At 38.1% G+C, this 22014-nt stretch overlaps 2 protein-coding genes across 7 annotated transcripts in view; one reads left to right on the top strand and one right to left on the bottom strand.

Moving 5' to 3' along the window:
* Positions 1-20948, bottom strand: part of AQP9 (aquaporin 9) — a 28246-nt gene extending 7298 nt beyond the window's left edge. The window contains exons 1-6 of one of the 2 annotated variants that reach the window (XM_021532059.3): positions 20840-20948; positions 19413-19541; positions 8571-8697; positions 4869-5006; positions 2683-2801; positions 876-1093 (exon numbers count right to left, since the gene is read on the bottom strand). In XM_021532059.3, coding sequence (XP_021387734.1) covers positions 876-1093; positions 2683-2801; positions 4869-5006; positions 8571-8697; positions 19413-19514 — 704 coding nt within the window. In that variant the 5' untranslated portion in view covers positions 19515-19541; positions 20840-20948. The other variant, XM_021532060.3, reaches the window with a different exon arrangement.
* Positions 1-22014, top strand: part of ALDH1A2 (aldehyde dehydrogenase 1 family member A2) — a 121884-nt gene that overhangs the window by 38841 nt on the left and 61029 nt on the right. For 2 of the 5 annotated variants that reach the window (XM_085588259.1, XM_021532056.4), the window contains exons 2-3: positions 7086-7251; positions 8920-9031. The gene's annotated coding sequence lies outside the window, so the exon portion shown is untranslated. Of the gene's footprint in view, positions 1-7063; positions 7252-8903; positions 9032-22014 lie in introns of those variants that run through there. The other 3 variants (XM_085588258.1, XM_085588260.1, XM_085588261.1) reach the window with 3 other exon arrangements.

The raw sequence follows: 22014 nt of genomic DNA on the forward strand, positions 1-22014 counted from the left end.
GTATGCAAAAAGCTTTGCTACTGCTTTCCTCAAATAAGGTACATGATTTGTGTAAATAGAAATCATACTGAATAAATAGAGATTATTTGTGCTGCTTTCATTTCTTGCTAAAATAAAATCTCTACTAACTAGAGCTCTCCAGTGGCCTACAATACTACTGGGGATTCCTACTTGTAAATAACTGGGAAAACAAACAATACTAAAATATCTGCTTCCTGGTGACAGATTACTCTTGCTTAGATACCCCAGAATGCCTCTTACCCTGGATACATGTAAGATGTGGATTTGATGTGCAACTAATTAGCTGTGCATAGGGTGAGCCAAGAGCGTGTGTGTGCACACATGGGGATTTGAGAGGGCTCTGAAATGTGGGAAAAAGAAGGGAGCTTTTCCATTCACTCTTTCACTCTCAGCCAGGAAGTCAGGCTTTTAGATTGCTATTTCTGCAGTAACTCAGAAGTAATCATAGGCTAAATCAATCTGATATGTCTCTGTTTTTTACAGTACCCAATAAATATTTCTACCTAATTCTCTCCTGATTTTTTTCCCCTGAAAGCTGCAGGATACAAGAAGAAAGCACTCATATTTTCACTGACCTCTAAGAAGCTCTAATATTTTGGGAAAGGTTCTTCTTGAAACAATGATTGATATTAGAGATTATGCATGCTTGATTTGCCCTAGGAGCAGGAAATCCTTTTTAAAGCCCAGTTCCTAGAGGATATCTGGCTTAAAGTGCATGAATAGCTGCTTCTGGTATGCAAAGAATTACCTGTATGTATATAAAGTATGACTTGGTACCATGTTGAATCAGGATCTTACTTTCCTAGAAACAATTTTAGCCAGGAGCATTTGACTTCATCTCCAGGCATACTTACGTGAATACTTCCATCCCCCATCCCGCAATGGCTGTGAAGAGCCTTGGGCCAAGATCCCTGGCTGGGTTCATGGCACAGCCACTGTTCATTCCCAAAGAGCAAGTAAGAACAATTATAAGAAGTCCTATTGCAATTGGCTCCAGGCCCTTGGGTACGCTGTTATTTTTGGTGTCAAAAATAGCAAATATAGCCAGAAGAAGAACAGCTGTTGACATCACCTGGCCAAGGCAAAGAAAAGAATATTGAATAAATAAGTGTAGATTCTTTCCAATAATGAAAAGAGGAGCTATGGCAGCTTTGTGGATTGGAGAGGCTTAGAGCTGGTATTTAGTTTTATCCCACTATATGGAATAGCAAAATTTGGAACTCCGTGCCTTTCTACTTCACAGTAATGAGAAGTTTTGATATCTGTGCTGAAAGACAAAGATGTGGGAAAATAAAAAAAAAAAAGTGCAAAAACCAGAGGATTTAAAAGGCATCTCCTGTGTGAGGTCTAATGCTTTGTTTTCACATTTTTTCCCTGTCAATTTTTTACACTTTTATTCACTTAATTTTTAGCAGTTCTGCACTATAGCAATGCAATCAGTTCCATTGATATAGAAGTGTTTTATGTGATTATAGTTTATGCTGATAATTTAGACTAGATATGCATCTCTTTATCCAGGTGTTGTAAAATATCAGAAGAAAAAGTGAAATCTGTCAAGTCAAAACTGAACAGCTAAAATTAGAAAGTATCCAAATTAGGGTTGCATGTATAACTGTACCATGAACTTTGTACTGCATATGCTAATTGAGGTGATGAAGGAAATTTTCTTGGAATTACTTCAATGCAAGTACAGCTCTGCTTAAATCAAATGCTTTGTCAATGTTGATTTTGCTAATAATTAACTTGATGGGAAAACAGACAAAAGTTTCAGCGATATCAAAATGTTCAATTTCTATACTGATTTGAAGAAGCTTAAGTTTGAGGGATTTAAAAATTATTTGTTTTTTTGTCTGCTTTTAAGATTGTTTTGAAACATGCATGGGTAAAAAAATATCTTAGGGAAAATTCTGTTGACTGATCCAAAGATCAGAACTGTATTACAGAACTTCAAAATAACGTTTAAATTTTTTTGAAGCCTGATTGCACAATCTTTTACATAATGAATTTTTGTATTTGTGGCATCCCTTTTTTATTCAATATCTTACTCATGCAGTATTTATTTCATGTATTCCCGAAGAAGATGGGTAAGTTGATTAGAAGTATATAAAAGATATGAAACTTCTTTTTTTGCATAAGTGGAATTAAAGAACAAAGCTTAGAAATGAAGTTGAGGATTTTTCAGATTCAGTTATTTGAAAAATAAATACTACAAATCTATCTGCAAAAATAAGGTTAGAGAGGAGGCTTGTGGAAGCAGAAAATTCAATTGTTCAGGGTATGTTAAACTGTTTAAGCATTATTTAAGGAATAATAGGTTTACAAAATGGGCTGGATTTTGATGTAAGTGGACATGACTGCTGAGATTTATGGAGAAATATTGATTTATGCTGAGCAAAACCTCTTACGTATATTACTTTAAAGACATTTTGAGTGCAACAATTAACTTGATGTATGAGAAAGAACAACTAGAAATTATTTTGCTTGTAAAATATTGCTAAAATATAACCCCCTGCAAACAACATTGCATTCTCATTGTATTGGCCATCTGGCTGTAATGGTGAGATTTGGTACACTTTTTAGATCTATGTGTTTTTTTACTGCTTGGCTTTACATGGTTTTTTTATGTTTAATTTATGGAATTAAGATAGCAAGTGCACTTACCTGATCTGCAAATCCATTTACAAGGGACAGATAAGGAGCTGGATATGTTGCAAAGATTTGTGCAGTTGCATTTGGTCCTGTGACTTCAAGTTTTCCATCACTATACTCCATAAAGGCATCTGTAGAAAAAAGCCAGCAACTGCTTGCACTTCTCTGTAAACTTTTCTAGGTTTTCTAGGACTAGAAAATATGTGATAGGTCTGTGCACTTCACTTTCTCAGCTGAAACTGATCTCTAAGGTCCCTTCCAATCCAAACAATTTGGTGATTATCTGATTTTTTTTTCCCTAGGAGCATTATTATTGGATTTGAGGTGGTGTATTCCTCAGACCCTCCTGTCTCCTTTTTCCTCCTGTGCTTTGAAGTACTCACACAGCTTTCCCTGGTTTTCCCCTGCTCATAGCTCCAAACTCAGTGCTAAGAAGCATTTTCTGATTCTGAATACAGATGTGTTATTCTGCAAGAGGTGCTACATTTGTCACGATGACCCAAAAAATGCACAGCATCCTCATTCTAAGTTGTGGATTCCCAGCCACCAGGAATTACTGCCATTCCACTTGACAATTGTGCAGTTTTAGAAATAGGAAGATATTAAATGGGGTATTCAAATCTTCATAGGCAGACATGAGTAACAAGCTCTAATCTATTATTTTATTAGTGGATCTGGTGATGAGATGATACTTGTGAATAAAGAAATAGCTCCCTATCTCCCATAGAAGTCATGATGAGGGTGATAAGCTCCTCCTGAACCCAGCAGACAAATCTGTTTCTCCTTGTTTCTGTTTTTTCTAGCTTTGCTTAAAGTCACAACATGAGTGCAGAGAGTTTACTTAGATCAGGCTCTCATTTGAAGTGTCAGATAATTCTGTGGCATTTAACTGTTACGGGGCGGGGGGAAAGGGATGATCTCCTGTGTATCTTTTTCTACCAGTGATTACTTTCACGTATTCTTTGAGGTACACTGAAAAGTCCTACAAGCTGAGGAAGTAAAAAACTACAGAAGATGTTTGGAAATTTAATAAGAGCAAGAGGGGGACTTGAGCAGCAAGCGATAGGGATATGAGAAAGTCCTGCACTCCTGAATACAAGGAAGATGTCCCTGACTCTAGACCTAAGCTTCCTACTTTGGGTTCTTAACCTACTGCTGCCCTTGTGGCAGAATACAGTGGCTCCTATGTATATGTTGACATACTGCTGCATCCTGGCCACAGTCCTAATTCTGTCAGGCTTGAGGAGGACTTAAATTCAGATGGAAATCCTGTTCCAGAATTCCAGTATCCAAATTCTAACACTAACCTTAAAAAAAGTAAACTCTTCCCTAAACAGTTCTCATGGTTCCTAAAGATTTTTGTCTTTGGGATTACTGTGGGTACTGAGCACTGAGCTGATATACGAGGGGCATTTCCATTTTTGTTCTTCCTCTGCTGCACCTAGACCCAGCACAGTCTGCAGACATAATGTCCAAAGGAGAGAGATGTTGGAGGAGATGGGCTGGGCCACTGGAAGCAGAGTTTTGGGGTAGGAGGTTGAAGCAGGTGATCCAACTGAGTGGATTCGGTCAGTCAGTTACTGGTTTTTCCTTTTCTGGCACCCTGTGTAAAAAACTCAATGCCTCAAGGATAGGGGGATTTTTTTTTCTTTTTCCCCTGTCAAATATGTGACCTGTTTATCACTGTACCTGGAGTTCATTGCCTTGGAGAGTCACTTCTCAAGGGTGGTCTGATTTTTTGTCAGGAGGGACTTGATCTCATATCCTGTACCCTCAATGAACGATGTTGGTGATTCTTGCCTACAGGCACTTGTAGCAGGTCTTTAATGTTTCTAATTTTCCTGTAAGATGGATAGCCCTATATCCTGGCTATTAAGTAATTTAAAATCCTTACTGAGAAATACATGATCTCAGAGTATCTGATTTCCCATGAATAATTTTTCTAAATATCAGAACATTTCCTGGAGTATTAAGTGTTTCAGTAAATTTGTAGGGCACCTGGAATGTTCAAGCCATTGTTTTTCCCGTCAAACTGTTTATGCTCCTTCCTTTCTTCTTTTGTTGCTTTAGCTTCATTCCTACCATTAGCCCTGTGTGAACAAGAGTCCTCTGCCTGCCTGACATTCATTGAAAAATTGGGGCCTTAGAGACTGCCTGACCTCTAGTTTGTCCTGTGAACATGTCTAAGGTGTACTCACTGTAATAAATCCCAAAGACAGCCGCTGCTCCAATGAATGCTCCCAGGAATTGTGCTAATATGTAAATTGGTAATTTGGTCCATTTTAATCTTCCAGTCACGCACATGGCTAATGAAACAGCTGGGTTTATGTGACCACCTGAAAAATAAATCAAAATTTGAGTCATGTAGATGACTCAGATACACGAGAATAAGTGAAGGATTTGTAAAAATGTGGGCACTTCTGAACACCAGAACGGTATGTGGTTTTCTACGTGCTATTTTGCAGTCAAATGCTGACTGCAATTAGACTGAAACAAGTTGAATGAAATCAGAGGAGGAAGGACAAAAGCCACTAAGATCCATCTTTACTCTTGATGCTTGTGGACTGTGCTCTTTATCAGACTACTGTCCTGCAGTATGCAACTTACAGACAACTTTTCTAGAAAAATAGTAACCTGCCCCATTGGTTGTGATGGGAGGGTCCCTTATTCTGCACATACTCCCTCTCCTCAAGGCCTTTGGCTTTTTATTTTTTAGGAGAGAACTGGGGTAGAAGAACATTCCTTTAGTGTCCCAAACACTTATTAGGATTAAGGACTGTTACTGGTTTGAGCATGTGTCTTAAGACAGTTCTGGAGTGCCCTGGATTTAAGTAATGTTTGTGTCCCTGTCTTTAGCCTGGGGTTACTTAGGAACTCAATTTTCATGGAGACAAAATCAAATAATGTTAGGGCTCTCCAGTTTCATGTTGGCTGTTGGTGAACTGTGCCTAGATGGGATCTTGGGACAGCAGTGCATAGTCCTTCACCATGTTTTTATCTGGTTCTTGTGCTTTCTGGAAAGGTCCATAATAAGGAAACTGATAAAGTAGCTGTGCTGAAACAAAGTTCAGTTTCCTGTAGAACTTCCTTCCCTTTTTTATTCAGGAGTAGCTACATCTGAACTCACACATGAAAAAGATTTCAGTAACACTGGAATTCTTCATGACAATTTTAGTTTCTAAAATACATTTATTATGTCATATGGTCTCTTTCCTCAACGTCTTTTGTCAACAAAAAAGGTATTGTATGCTCTTGGAAAACTTAATTTTTTACAGATACATGGTTGCTACTTAAGAAATACAAATTGCCAAATAAATGAACAGGTACTTCTTTGTAATAAATACTGAATAATAAAACCCCAAGTTTTGCAAGGACATAGGATCCTTTGCCTATTTTCCAGATAAGGTCTCATTTCAGTCTGTATGAATATCAGGAAAAAATGGCCTTTGTCTTTGGTAAAATAACTGAAAGAGTATGTTCTTTATCTGTCAAAGGTTAGTGATGGAGAAAGGGCCTCTATGTACAGTTTCTGTGTTTGTTTGCACTTCAGGTCAGTGAGTCATTATCTTATGAAATCCAGGCACCTTTGATACATAATGAACTGACAAACATAGATAACATGCTGGATAAAACCTTCTTTGTAGTATTTCCAAATGCTGACCTAGTACTACCAGTCTTGAATTAAAAGTTGAATTCCTCACAGTGTTTCAAATTCTTCAGCACAGAGCAAATAGATAGATGGCACCTAATTTAACAGCCCTTCATGTGAATCTTGATTAATTGTTGTCTTGTCTTTTGTTCCTTACTCTGGCTGGAATTAATAATTTTCTTTTCTTTCAACACCTGATTTTATTCCCCACTTGTATATAATACAGGGTGACTATGATGGCCAGGACAAGTCATAATAATATTACAGAGGGCTGATTAACATTAAATATGGAAAGGAAAAGTCTAATTGAAGGATTCTTATGCTAACATAGGGGAGTTCCAAGATTCTTGGTTCCTGTGCCACTGGTTAAAAAAAAAGGTTCAGTTTGGACAGTGTATTCCTCCTTCTTTTGTAGTTGCAGTGATCACAGTCATGGCTTTGAAATGCTAAGTTGGATAAAATAGTGAGAAATTATGTAGATATTGAGGAAAAGTGGATGGAGGAAAATTAAAAAGGGGAATTTTCCTAAATAAAAAAGCTGAAATTCACCAAGCATGCAGACTATATATATTTTTAGCATTAATTTAGGATTACATAAAGAACTGATGAAAAATATTTTTGCAGTACTTAAACATGAAACTTTGACCCAAGACCACAGGAATTGCTAAAAAATTCTACATAGGAACTTGTATTCTGAAGTGTCCACTAATAATCATGTCCTGGATAATAACAGCCTGTTGAAATATCTGTTCCTATTTTTTCACAGAGAAAATGCACTGCATGCAGAATCCTTTGTCATGGGAAAAACACAGGAAGCACAATACTGCAACATCTGCAACTGCTCTGCCCTGCTGGGATTGAACTCTAATTTTCTACATCATGATGGAGATGAATATCCCTTAAAGGTGCAAATGTAGGACAGGTTTTTACAGGTTTGTTTTCATGATAGTGCATTAGAAGAGTTTAGCTGCCTCCATGTAAACCAAGAGCTGTAGTTGAAAGTTGTTCAGATAATAGGAATGTGCTGCTGAATTAATTTTGTGTGATATTAAGGAGCAGTTCTGGTTTGTGTCAATGACAGTGACAAGACTGCCTGTTTTTGTAGAACCTGGAGCACTTTCTAATGTGAGACTTTCTAATGGAAACCTTCTGCATGGTGCCTCTGTAAAAGAATTTGTAAAGAGAAGAGAAATGGCCGCAGTAATTTCTGTTACAGCAACTATTTCTAATGCCCTAATTATACCTAAAGAAATTTGTCCAGACCAACTTTACCTCTTATGAAAGGTAAGAAATGCTTCTATGAGACCTGGAATACAAGGGCACCATGTGCTTTAAAGGCCAATATAAACTCTGCATACAACACAAAGTATCGTGTATTTTCATGGACAGCATTGCCATTACAACCCATCATTTTCTGTTTTAAAGGAAGACTTTAATTGTTAAAAGCAGTTATGCTAATGTTTCTGATATTAGTCTGGCCAAATTGAATGGTGGAACTAGGAGACAAGGCAGCATCCAATATGGCATTTGTGGACACTGGTTAGTTAGCCCAGCTAACAGCCTCAACTAAATCAGGAATCAACTAAAGAGAGATTCCTGACCAGTACATGTTGAGTAAGTGTTACAGCAGAAATAAGGGGGAAAGGACAGTACAGGGGCAGTGTGTCATTGAAGGTATCTCTGATACCGAATCTTTATGCTGTTTCTGCTTTCTATGATCTGCTGCTTCTGTGAATAATTGGAGCAGACTTGCTATTGCTTGTCATAGGACATGAAGAAATAAATTGCACTCTGCAAGGTGAATCCTGTTTATTATACCCATTAGTGGGTCATTCTGCTTTCTGTGTAGCTGGCCACCATTTTATCTGGTGACTGCTGGATTGCTCTTTGTGGTTATTTCTTTAAACAAAGTGCCTGTCCTGCCCAGGATTGTCTCTGTTGACAGAATTTTCAAAGCAACACCAAGAAGATTTCTGGTTTGTATATAACACTTCCCATAAAACCCAGAGGTCTGTCAAGGTTTTCACACCATAGTTGAGATCAGAATTTGGTGGGACATTTTGTCAAACACGAAGAATAGAAGGAAATAAGAACACACAAGATATACTCAGAAAACTCCGGTGTGGACTCTGCTGTAATGGTGCTTACTGTTGCTAATTCATGATTGGTTATACCATGAAGTTGAAGCCCTTTAACAAGGGAGCCTTAACACTGTAGCAATAAATGCTATATAAGAAAAAAAGTAACTTACCAGAAACCCCCCCAGACACGTACACTGCTATGGTGACTGCCATGGCAAAGCCCACCGACACCGTCATGGGCCCCCCGTGCTCTCCACGGCTGAGCACGGCCTGCCCCACACAGCTGCAGCCAAGAGCCTGCATTTGGAAAGACAAGTGTAAAATCACAGGTGTGTCTGTCAGATGTCATTGGTTGTGACTTCTGCTGTCCTGGTGTAGCTGCAAATGCTGGTCAGTACAGAAACGGTTTTAGTGCCGTTGCTGCTTTTGCTGCAATGCACCTTTGCTCCTTTGCTTTTTATTTTCCTTGTCTCTGTCACGAGGAAGAATGTCTGCTAATGAGGACCTCTCTCCACACAGAAAACTGTTCTCGGACACAATGAAGGGATACTGATCAGAACTTGGAGCCGAGCAAGACTGCACTGCCTCTACAACAAAACTCTGCATCTGAAAGTGAAATTAATTCTGTGAGGTAAGTTCTTAATTCCATGTGATGTGATAAGTGATGAAAAATTTACTGTAAAAACTATGACAGATAGTTCAAAAAGCTTTTAATGTTTAGTGCTGAAACTATGGATTGAGATAACTTTCTGGTATTTACATTGTGTGTTATTGTTATGCTGACTTTATATCATATATTGCTCTAGCAAAATATTTCACTGGCTCTGCAGCTTGAATGATTAACTGAAGTGGGGATATCTAAATAATTCACATTAAAGAATTCTAAATGGGTTTTAAACTAGTTTTGGATTTTTGTTGGTTCTCAGAATAAAGTTCAATAACAGGCTTAAATATTTGCTTAAGATGCTGTTTGTTCAGTTCTAAAGCCTCTGCTTACCTTCAAGCATACGTTTAGAGCCTATTAAAGATGACAGGAAAGATATTCAAAGAGACAAAAACTTTTGCATTTGAGATAGACTAGGTGATCCATTTCTGTGTCTTTGAAAATCTGCTTTTTAAATATATGCCTATGTGTTCTGCTGAACAATGAGTTAATACTCTGTGGAAGCTCTCAAATAATTTCTATTATTAAAGTCTGAAAGCTTTTGTTTCTCTGCAGCTGTAAGTGATGTGAATCATACAATTTCTGTGATGTGACTAGATACATGTTAAGCAACCTTAATTGCTTATTTTCAGTTGTAAGGCAGTTGAATTCAGAAACTGCAAAGGAATGGGAAAATCTCTCTTGCCTTAGAAATAGACTGTACCAAAATGATTTGGTGATATAGGTTTAACAAGCAAATCCTGCTAGAATAGATGCATTTTAAACAAGAAAATCATACTCTTGTTTCCATTATTTCCCCAAGGGTTTTAACTAATACCAAAATGTGCCAGAAAAGCTCCCAATAAAATTACACTCTTAACCAGCTTTTTAATGCAGACAGCGTTTCTAAGTGCCCCAAGACTGTGTCATATGCCCAGGTGCAGTTCTTGCCTTGGGGTCATAATCATGTAAGCAAACAAAACACTGACTGGTGCCAGAGTGTTGCAGCTCTGGTTATGTAAGGGTAGGGTGGTGTTAGATAGCTACAGTTTATTGGACTGTCTAATTAAAAGCTCCAGGACACAATGCAAGCTCCAGTCAGCTGCTGTGCAACAGATGACCCATGCTTGCATTAGCCATGCTCTTACCTAGCAGTGTGTGTAGTAAGCACAAATGCATATATAGCAAACCAAAATAAAACACATTGGTGGTGTTCACAGGCTGAAATTACATCTTTTTTTAAACTTCATATGAAACAATTCATAATGCGTTCATATGATTAATATGGAAAGAATGAAGAATGGGTATGCTGGAATTCATAAGAATCTAGGGGAGGTGGAATTTAACATACTCCAATCATCACTTTCCAGATTTCTCAAAGGGAGTATTCCTGCAACTGCACCAAGCAAAATTTTTGGGAAAGATATGGCTCAGATGAGGAGCAAGTTCAGGAGGCTGCTCTGGGCCTCTGCACATACTGGGGTGCAGGTTGAATTCGGGCAACCAGCTCAGTCTACAAGTATAGTGTGCACTTGTGTTCTGAAATGGCACAGGCAAAGTTTTTCAGATTCAAAGGCCATTCTTTTGAAAATATCACCTCTTCCTGTAAGATGATGGAAAAACAGCAACGGTAGAGGAGATAGTTATAGAAAAGGATAGGGGATAGCAACATCTGTGTATCAACTACATTTGTATATCAACTAAAAATTCACAAGAGAAGGGAAGGAAATAATGGAGGGAGGCTGTGGCCTCCCTACCTTTGAGCAGCTGTTCTGTATGACTCTTGTATTGTAGCTGCTGCTCTGCAGGTCTTAGGGAAATACATAACTACAGATGTTCCATTTCTGTGCTAACCAGTCTCTCTTCTAGAGAGAAGACACGTGAGCCAGCTGGAACACAGCTGCACTCGTGGACCTGCTAAGGTACAACGACTAAATGCTACTGCAGGTACAGTCAGTGTGTGCCCATTCAGGGGTGGAAAAACTGGGAGCTGAGCCTGCAGGTCTGAGCTGTGTCACTGTAATACTTTCTCCATTTGCTGACCTTTTAAGAAGGAGAGAAAAAAGTTGCCTAATACCTACTGTAGCTAGGTTGGCGCGACTGGAAACTATCACCTAATCATGTAATTACACAAACAGCAATTTAATACCTTGTGAGTCTTTGCTTGACTGAAGACTGTAGATCATTGAGTTGTAATTAAATAGTCTAAGATTTTAGGCCAAGTTCAGCCATCAGCTGTGCCCAGAAAATTCATTGATTGAAGCACATGGATTAAATGGGATTTTAATTTATGTAGGATATAGCCAGATCTCTTTATCTTATCTTATCTTGTCTATCTTATGTTGCCAGGTTTTTCTCTTAGCAGTTGTCTATAGCCTGATCTGCTTAAAATTCCTGGAGTACTTTCAGCACTGACATTTTTTTTTGGTCATAAAGTCATTACATTATTGCCCTGAAGAACATGCTTGGGTGGGAATAGCTGTCTAAACCTCTGCCAAAAAAACTTGCTTCATAGCCCATTAGATCATTATCTTTGTCTTGGACAACAAGGCTAATGTTAGGAAAGGAAAACAACTGGCCTTCAATGAGTGTAAGGTCCTTTTTCTGTCTGGAAGCCTACAGGACTTTCTGTATCCCACTCATCAGAGAGACTAAAAGATCATTTTGCCTCCATCTTACTATCTCCAGGATTTTTCCAAATGCTTGTAATAGCATTTTTCAGTGTAAATAGGATTTCTGCAAGATCTGAAACCACAATTTTATGATATCTATTTTTCTACATGGCCAGTAAAATTTTAGACGTCTTAAAGAATGCTTATATGAAAAAGTCCCCTTCTTATCACAAAGTCCTAGAAGGGGTGTGCATTTATAGGCAGACCCTCTGGCTGTCACATTAAAGAGGCAACCAAGCTTTTTAGCAATGTGTGCAATGAGCTGTGCCGTGCTGGACTCTCTACATCCCCAGCTCCAGCTGTGGTGAGACACACACCTGCAGTGGGCTCCACAGGTGCCCCTGCAGGCAGAGTGTGGTCTCAATGGCTGCACAGCTGATGATGCTGTGCATGAATACAGGAACTCAGCGTGGAATAAGGAATACAGTCAGCAGGTGCAAAAAAAAAAAAAAAATCTGTATTTAATCATAAACTACTCACTTCAATCATGAAATCCTAGAAAAATAGGGCCTGCATTTGCCCTTCTGTGCAGGTAGGGATCTGTGCCTATGAAAACTTTATGTTCTTCATGGTGTACAGTAGTCTTGTGCAGTTCCCCTACCTAACATTAATATTTCCAAATAGGACTAGCTACGTACAAAAGTAGTAAATAATCTTTCCAGTTTGAGGTGTGGTAAATTGGTGTTGTCTTCCTAAGGGAGTGTGTTTTAGAACTTGCTTTCATCTCCACCCCCTTCATGTACGAAGCAAGTCTGCTTAAGAATTTACCTATCGTATTTCATAAGATGTTTTATAATACTGGAACCTTTCCACACAGAGATGTATTTTTGCTGTGTGTTACAAAGGATCTTAATTCAGACAGGGTTCCTAAGCATTCTTTCAACAGGGACAGTAATGATAAAAGCAACAAAAACATGTTAGATCTTCTAAATTTCATGGCATTAGCTGTGCAAGAACTCAGGTTACAGGAAAACCCTTTCAGGCAAGACCAGTCCTCATCCAATTTAATGTTTAATATTTGCTATATTTTGTTAAATCAGACAGTACTTAAACTTTTAGAGTTGAGATAAAAAATACAGCTTACCAGTCAAGCTTACCAGTCACAGCTCTTATTTTATTATTAATGAAATGTTTTGGTGAGGTCGGGAGGATTTCTGTATGTTATGATTTAATCAAGCTTAGAGCAATAAAAAGTCACTATATCAGTTTTCCTGATGTTCTTCTGGGAAACAACCAATATCCTCTTGGGTTCAGATGGATTTTAATTTTTTTTCAGATTTGCTATCTCATAAATAAGGGGTGCAAAAACTCCCAAGCCCTTACATTTAGTTAATTAAGTAGTATAGACATAAGCCTTAGATTATTGCCATTTTGAAACCATTTTCTAGTGACAGAAAGAGACATTGCTACTTGGAGACATGATTGTAAATTTAATAAAACTTTGGATGATTTGTGTGTATAAAGCTTTAAAAACATATAAATATCAGGTTCAAATTGCTTTGTGGGAAAAAATGGTGAAAATATTGAGGAACAGACTATGCTGTGTTATATAAACTGATGCTTTTAAATTTTATGATTGCTTTTGCTTATGCAATAGGAGACAAATAAAAGTTTGAAATCACCTAGAGAGAATGCAAAAGTCTGCATTTTTTCATATTTTGTTATGATTAATATTGCACACTCCATCCTGAAATGCTAAATGCTTTTCTTTCCTGGATTATAGAGGGCAACTGATTTGAGTCAGTTTCTTCGATGAAGACTGTTTTTATCTTCTTACTAATTTTTACAAATTCAGGAAAGAAAATAAAATGTAATATTCAGACACAAACTTTCAAGAGTGAAAGATTGCTTGTTGTATCAGGGCTTGAAAGAAAAGAGAGAGCAAAGGAACAAAATCTCACCTAGCAGCTTTGAAGAGAAAAAGAACCTATTCAGGTGCTGCTTCTCTCCCACCTTACTCATATGTTCTTGAGCTATGATAATTTGCTTCCTACCCCAACTAAAAAGCTTTAAATCTTTCTAAACTCCTAAAATATGTTTAGTCTCTGCACCAACTCTCAGGGAATTGTAGCATTGAGAAAGTGTGCAAGAGTGGGCATTGCAGCCTCTGAGAAAGGAGGTTTTCTGTCCCGTCTTTGGAGTATAAGGTTGCCTGTTCTTTTACCTTTGGGTGCAGAAACAGGCAGGGCTGGATCTCTGCTGTGCCCGCATGGTTAGAGGTACATGGTTAGAAGTAATTAAAACCTAAGCTGTTTGCTGTTGGAAAAAAAAAAAAAAAAAAAGAAAGCTGAATGCTTTTAATAGTAAAGAAACCTGTGAGGAATGGGTAAGAGGAACTGAGCCACATTTGCCTTAAAACTGAACTGTGGATTGGAGAGCTCCCTAGAATTTACTTTCAGGCAGAATGGTTTATTGAACTGTTGAGATCGCAAAGATATAAACTCACTGCATAGCACAAACTACATTTATTGTCTTTTATTCCATTCTCCAACTGTTTATGACAGCTTTAAAAAGTTACTACTTTTATAACCTTTCTTTTATTTGGTGAAACTTTTGAAAAAACACCTTGTAAATTTGTGTCTGTAAAACATTAATTCAAGTTTTGCACTTACAGTTGAATGTTAGAAAGATGCAAGTCTTCTGTAAGTCTCAGGCAGAGGTGCCTATGCTTCAGACCTATATATGCAAACTTTCTGGGGAGAAGGGTATCCACAGAAAAAGGTTTTGGGGAATTAAGTTCAATTTACTGAAACCTCTTGGTTAAACAATGAGCGTTGAGTTATGTGCTGGGGCTGACATTGCAGAAATGAAGATAATTTTCTTCATAGCTTTCATGTAACATAACATCTGAGTCACCTAAAAGTTTGAAATGTCATATACTGGGAAACCTAAGTTTGGATGGAAAACAAAAGATTCCCATGATTATTCAGATTTTTTTGCTGCCATAAATATTTTGGGCTAAAAGAACAATTAGCTAACCTTCCTTTCAATTTTTTCACACTGCTTAATATTCAGCTGAATTAAAGAATTATTTCTAAAACAGGACTGTCTATAAAAAAACCTGATTCTGATAATAAGATTATAAAATAACAACAGTATGAAAGAACACCTCCTTAACCACTTTGTCTTCTGTTTGCAATGCTGATTTCATATAGTTTGAAAAAAAAAGAGTTTCTATGTCTTCACCAGAATCATTAGCAAAATGTAATGCCATCAAAATATATGCAATTAGATAACATTAGATTAATGAGTGACATGTATTATTGGTTGTACTATATTTTTGCTGCTAGAGACATTTGGGTCTCTAGCAGCAGAAATATAGTACATCTCTGACATAAGAGCTGGTTTTCAAAGTGCAAACATTGCTAAGGCTTATGGTATTCATAGCATTATGTAATATTTTAAAAGCTGAGAGACAGATCAAAATACCAATTATAAACAAATTCTAATACCCTCTTATCTAGCCTTGACAAACTTAAGTTCACTAAGAGGTAAATTGTACAAGATTCTGTAGGCTTGGAAATTCATTACTGATGGCAAACAAGGCAGCTGTTAGAAGGTGCTGACATTTAATTTTTTACCTTGGAAAAAACTTTCTGTAATTTCATCCTATTAAAAAAAAAGTATCCCTTTCACAAACATTTAGGACTTTGAATTTATCTTTGTTTAAAATTTCTAGGTAGTGGTTTTGTGTTAAATGTTAAACACTTATTTAAGGAGCAAAGGATCAAAAGCTATGTTTGCTTTCATATAATAACACAATGTAATGAGAATTCTAATGCATGTTTAGAATAGGGGATATATGTTACCCTGCAGTATTGTAATTAATGTGCACTGGAATGTAGGGCCACAAAAAGTAGATATAGAAGAATTGTTTAAATTTTAATCTTATGGACTGAGCAAATGCCAATCTTGAAATTCTTCTGTAGAAACTCTGCAACAGAGCAGGAGTGATAACTTGCATAATGAAGTGGTCAGAATATAAAAACAAGACTAAAATATTTTGATGAAAAATAGCCTTCCTCATTAGCTGAACTATTTCTGGGCAGTCATGTATTCAGTTCATGCTTGTGCCTTGAATTCTCTAAGTACACACAAATATTTGCTTCAGTGAGAGTTGCAAGAGGCTCCCCACCTCCAGCTGGAGACCAGGCTTATAGGAATATGTACATAGGAATATATAGGTATATATTAGGAGCATATATATATACTCCCTACTTGTATTTATATGCTAAATGGAAGCCTGTGTTTTGTCTCAGCAAGGAAGTGAATGCTGCTCTGGCCTCTGGAGATCCTGGCTCCTGTGCAGCTCCTTTCTGGGAAACTCTGTTCAGTAAGATGCTCTTGAGAGTGAAAATGAAATAGAAACTGTGTTAGGTGAGCAGTAGCTGTTAAAGGAAGCCACATGGCCTATTTGGCATCTGCTTTTGGAACTGTTTCAATTCAGATATACTTAATGGCATAAGTCAGAGTAAATCCCATTTTGGTTGAGAGCAATGCAGTCAAGTTCCAAAGAGGAAATATGGAGAGGAGCATGATTAAAAGCAGAGAGGCAGTTGGATAGGTGAATTCCAGCCAGACTCACTAAAAAGCCACATAAACTATCTGTCTGATGCAGCATGGCTTCCTGACTCTTTTGTGCTAGCCCATAGGTGTTGTCCCCCAGATTAACTCACAGACATCCCAAGAGGAAATGTACTGAATCAGGAAACATGATGGAGAACTAAAAGCTCCCTAGAGAGCTCTTCCTCAAGGGAGACCTTGGGGCCAGTCCCAGCTGCAGAAGGCTGAGACTGTCTGAGGCTGGGCTCCCAGCCACCATGGTGCAAACAGGTAGGTGTTCTCCCATCTCAGAATGCTTCCAGACTCCTGGAGTTTCATGTTTCTTACTGGAATTAGGTGCTTTGCTAAGCAGAGAGCATGGCTCACGTGGGCTGTGCCTGTATTATCAAACTGTGTAATGTAAGCACCTGAGAAACTGTGGGTCTCTCAGGAGGGATTACTTATTTGGAGCATCTCCAGTCTGATTCACTGGATTGAGCATCCATTAATGGTCAGCACATTTCCTGTGATTCTGGAGCTCACCTTCTACTTTATTTTCACCTGGAAAGAATTTTGTCTACGTGCTCTGAGTCCATGCTGCAAGGCAAACTGCAGCATGCTAAGTAGGGCTGACCAGGAGATTTTATCCAAATTGTGTGCCCAGTGCCTTTCTCAAGGCTTGTTGTGTCAAATCTGTCTGACATTGCAGGCCACACCCTGAGGTGAAGGCTGGGTTTTAGTCTGATGAGTGATTCCACTTTCTAGATTTCCTGTTTGGAAAATAATGTTGCAAGACTAAGAGTTTCCAAAGATGGTAGTTTAGGCTCCTATTAGTATGTAGCTTCTGAAGTTATTCTCCAGAAAAATTAGAAATAGGTGATTTGGAGGGACAGAATTTCACCCGGCTAACTCCCAGCAGTGGGTCCCAGATTTAGGTGTGGTCAGTTAGCATTGGCTTCCAGACAGAGCCTGTGGCTAATAGAAATGCTGTCTCAGCCTCACTCCCTGGCACAGGTGCTCTCCACAATCTCTAAAACCCCATCACAGCAACCTGAAATGGCTTTCAGCAAAGACATGAATCAGCTGTGCTGTAGGCTGTAAACTCTCCTCTGCATTTGTAACAGCTTTAACACATAGTTCTTACACTATTCTATTACTCCAACTCCTTTTGAATACATGCTGTTTTTTAAAGATTTCTGTCCTCTGACTAACCTCTTTCATTAGCTCCAATTTAAATTAAGGGTTTTGTATTTATCTGTGCTTTAAGTGCTTACTAGCTGACAAAGTTTAAAAGCAACAGCAATAAATAGAATCACAAAATCATAGAACAAGCTAGATTGGAGAAGACCTTTGAGATCAAGTCCAACCTCTCACCTAAGAACACCTCAACAACTAAACCATGGCACTTTAGAAACCTTCAGGGAAGGTGACTCTACCACCTCCCTGGGCAGGTGATTCTAGTGCCCAATCACTCTTTCAGTGAAGAATTTCTTCCTGACATGTAACCTAAACTTCCCCAGTGCAGCTTACGACAACAGCAGAAAAGGCAGTTTCTTCACAATAAACACTTGCTACTGCTGCTAACGTGTGCAGCCTTAACACAAGCTGAGGTATCCAAGCACTGAGAAAGCTGCATTTTAATCCAGGTGAGGCTCCTTATGCTTTAAACCAAGACTGAAACTAGAAAGGGAAAGAGGAATGAGAAACTCAGATTGTCAACAACAATTTCGTAGCTTCATTTTCTACTGCACTCATATGGTGAATATACTAGAAAACAGGATCTGGGTTTGTATTTCCTTTCTAGCCTTGTGCAGCATAATATTAAATAATAGCATTTGCTAGTCTAATCTGCACTTTAATATGTTTTCTTCTCTTGCTTAATTTTATTAATGGAAAGAGGGGGAGGATCTTGTGGTGAGGACAGAGTACTGGAAGTCAGGTGATGTGGGTTATATTCAGAGTTCTGCCACAGGCTTCCTGTGCAGGCTCCTGTAATCAGGTTTGCTAATATACAAAATGAAGATAATGACATTTCCCCTCCTTACCAGGGTGTTGTGACATTTAATTCATTAATGTTTGTAAAGTGCTCTGTGCTCCTTGCTTCTAAATGTGCTCCTTACTGTAATAACATCTTATGGATGGTATTAAATTTGAGAATAATGTTATTTTAGTGCCGGTGCACTTCAGTTGGCTGAACTGTAGTAAAGATCATAATTCCCAGTATTTTATGAGCTACTGGAATTTTTAGATTACTTACTTGAAATTTAGCTAATATAGTCAAAATCATAAAACCTAGGTCAGTGCTGTGCCTGCTGCTATTTTTTTTTTTGCCTTTTCGCTGTGATGAAATATTTAGCAATAAGCAAGACTGCATTGTCCAGACTAAAAGGAGAAAGAAAGAAAGTTTGGCATAAATAGTCTATCTGCTTGACATCTTGCTCTGCTACGCAGCCTGCTCTCTCCCCTGGTGAGTCACAGTCCCAGTGCAAAATGCACAGAAAAACTGAGCAAGAAATTATGTTTTAAAAAAAATCTGGGGTTATAAAAATGGGAAATTTAGCTATTTATCTAAGTTTTAGCAGTACTACAGGACCAAGTAATATATGTATAATTTATGTAGTATGGTTAAAAACAAAACAAAAAAAATTAACTTAAAAAATCTCCGAGGGTTTGGCAATGCAATTCCCAATAAATTCACTACAAATGACAAAGCTAAATTCTTATATTACACAGGAAAACAACTCAACTAAAATTTTCTAAACATGCAGTACAATATATTTGTTAATGTAAACACAGTTGTGCATAAAATGAACTGCTGAGTTTTTAAGAAACAGGAGAGTATTAACAACATTCATTGTGCATATCTGGATTTGTTTAGAATGTGCTCCTTCACTGAAATTCCACTCCTAGATGAAATCTAACACCAATCAGACAATTGTAATACATAAAACAATCTGTTTTTTATAGGCAGTGATAATTACATGGGGTGAAGAAAGGAATTACAAACTTACCGTCATAGGAACAATTCATTCAGGCTGTGCATGGTCAGGCTGTAACCTCGCTGCTGGCAGAGTACAAGACAAGTATACATGTCCCCTTACAACCACTGTCCAACATTAAATTAGTAGGAAGAAAGGAAAGCAGCAGACACTTACTATCAGTATAAAAGTTCCCAGGAACTCTGAGAGGGCTTCTTTAACCAGGCTGTTCTTCAAGGAAAATTTCTCTTTTAAACTCCTTTTGTTTTTCCGGCTCATTTTGGCTTCCTCTATTGCTCTGGTGCCCTAGTTACAAATACACACAAAATTTGTTCTGTATTCGTCCCTGCTCCAGCTGAACTTTGACACTTTTACTTAAACGTTGAAATATGAGATTTCATCTTGTACAGCCAGTGAAATCATCTGACTGCAGGCATTGACAGAACCAACTCAACATGCCCTAACAATTCATCACGGGCTTGTCATTCTATGCCTTCTCTGAGTGCACGTCTATTTGTACTGGTTAGATAATACCAATGAGTTCACAATCAGATTTCTTCCTTTTTCTTACAGAATGGATTAATCATTACCTTTCCTGTGTTATTTTTTTTTTTTTTAATCCTAGTAAGAATGAATAAAATGTTGTTTCTATCATCCTGGTCAAAAAGAAAGTAATAAAGATGAACCACAAAGTAAGGAACCAATATATAGTTGCAAATTTTTCTCTGACCTAGATTGGGATTTAAACTGTGACAACCATTGGTTGTCAAAGAATTTTTCAAGGGGAAGTTGTAAAGAGAGTGAATGTTCGGGAGAATGCTGTGCTGTACCCTGCAATCAAAAGCCCTTAACTTCTGAGACACTCCAGTGGCTAACGAGGAATCTTACCTTGGTGGTGTGTGTTAAATTTGCATATTCACTCACAATACTCCTTTTGAACTAAATGCCTTGCTCTCAAGTGAACTTCCCTGTTTACAAAAGAGCAATGAGGCAGAATAAATTAAGAACATTTAATGAAATCTGCTTTGGTCCAGTGGCTCCCTACAAGGCAGAACAGGGAAGTGAAGCACTGAGTTACTATATATTGCCTGTATGTTTAGCTTAGAAGTACATGGGTGCTATAATATGGACCACTATAATGTTATTTTCCATGGTCTTAAGACTGGAAGTTGCCAGATATCTCAAAGAACTGCACCTCCTAGAGAAAAATATTGCACCTTTATTTCTTCAGCATCAACATTGGACAGTTTTATCAGATGTGATACAGACTTGACACTGTCTGCTTGATTTACAAGTATTTTCTGCCATTTGACTTGACACCAGAACCTCAGCCCAGTTCTGGCAGATTATTTTGACATTTATTGTAGCTGCTCAGTGCAGTTGAGGTTTGTATCTGTCCTAAAAAGGGCAGAGCCTTGCAGGGTTAGGGAAACGTGCCACTTCTGTTATCCCATCAGTGTTCCTCCTAGCGTCCAGCTAGGTCCTGATGCGTGTTCCTGCAGCACTAGTCCCCTTACTACCACCAGCTTCATCCCTTAACCATCCAGTTCTCCCCCACCACCCAATTTTAATCCTTAACCGCTTTTCTGTGTCCTTTTACTCACCTTTCTCTACCTGTGCATCCAAAGACCACTGTGTCCTCAGGTGGTTCCAGAAACGCTGGCCTGTGGAGCAGCAGGGAGCTGATGCAGCAGCAGATGGCAGCATCTGTGCTGGTGCTGCCTCACCCGTGCAGAGGCGGTGACACTGCTGCGGGACAGCTCCAGGTCCTGCTCTGCAGGTCCTGCCTGTGCCACAGGCAGCTGGGCCTGCCTCTGGGGAGCCCCTGAAAATAGCCTGTCTATGGCAGCTTGAAAACATTTACCCCACAGCACTGAGAAACAAACATATTATTCAGGATCTTAATTCTCAAAGCGTGCTAGAGTGTATGTTTGTTATGTCTGTGAGAGAATTCCTCTAGAATAATGTATACATTAGAACTGAGAGAGGTTGCTTGGGAGGACATTCATTACAGCAGGAATGAGATAAACCACTTCCTGTCTTTCAGGACAATGATAAATAAATAAACAGGTTTTGCTCACCTAGTAGTATATAGATACCTCTGAGTTTGATCTCATAACAGATATGAAGACATTAATGCTATTTTCCAACTAATGGTGGGGTAATAACGTGTCAGAGACAGAAATTCATGCTTCTTTGTTCAGATCATGTTGTCTTCCTTATATGAATTTTCTGTCTTTGCAGGGTGGAGAACCGGCACAAAGGCAATTATTTCACAATTGATCCTATCAGATTTTCTTCAATACGTTATAAAAATCATATGATTTAACTCCATTAATAAGAACTGGGATGCTAAGTTAGACCAAAAGTTCTCCTCAGCTCTGTAATGGGATTCAAGCAGGTGCTCTAAGAAAGTATTGAAGAACAGAGTACACAGGGGATGACTGCTTCCTTGGTAAATCCTTCCAGGTTTTGACACATAGCAATTTAAAGGCACTACCACACTTTCCAAACAGAAAAGGGGGGCAGCTTAGAACATTTGAATTAAGCTTCTCCTTTTCTTATATTTAGAAAGAGATTCTAAGATATTTACCAAATTTAACAAATATGTATGTAGAATTTTAAGAAAGACAAGTAAAGTGTAAATATAAACACCATGAAAGCTTTGACTTTAATTGCTATCTATTTGATTAATCCTGTTTTACTGCCTTTTAGTTGTTTGCAATGGAACATCTGGTTATAAAAAGGAAATACAATGCACTGTGATTACTGTTTTCTA

The sequence above is a fragment of the Lonchura striata genome, chromosome 10, assembly GCF_050655825.1.
Source record: "Lonchura striata isolate lonStrDom1 chromosome 10, ASM5065582v1, whole genome shotgun sequence".
In the NCBI taxonomy this organism is placed as follows: domain Eukaryota; kingdom Metazoa; phylum Chordata; class Aves; order Passeriformes; family Estrildidae; genus Lonchura; species Lonchura striata.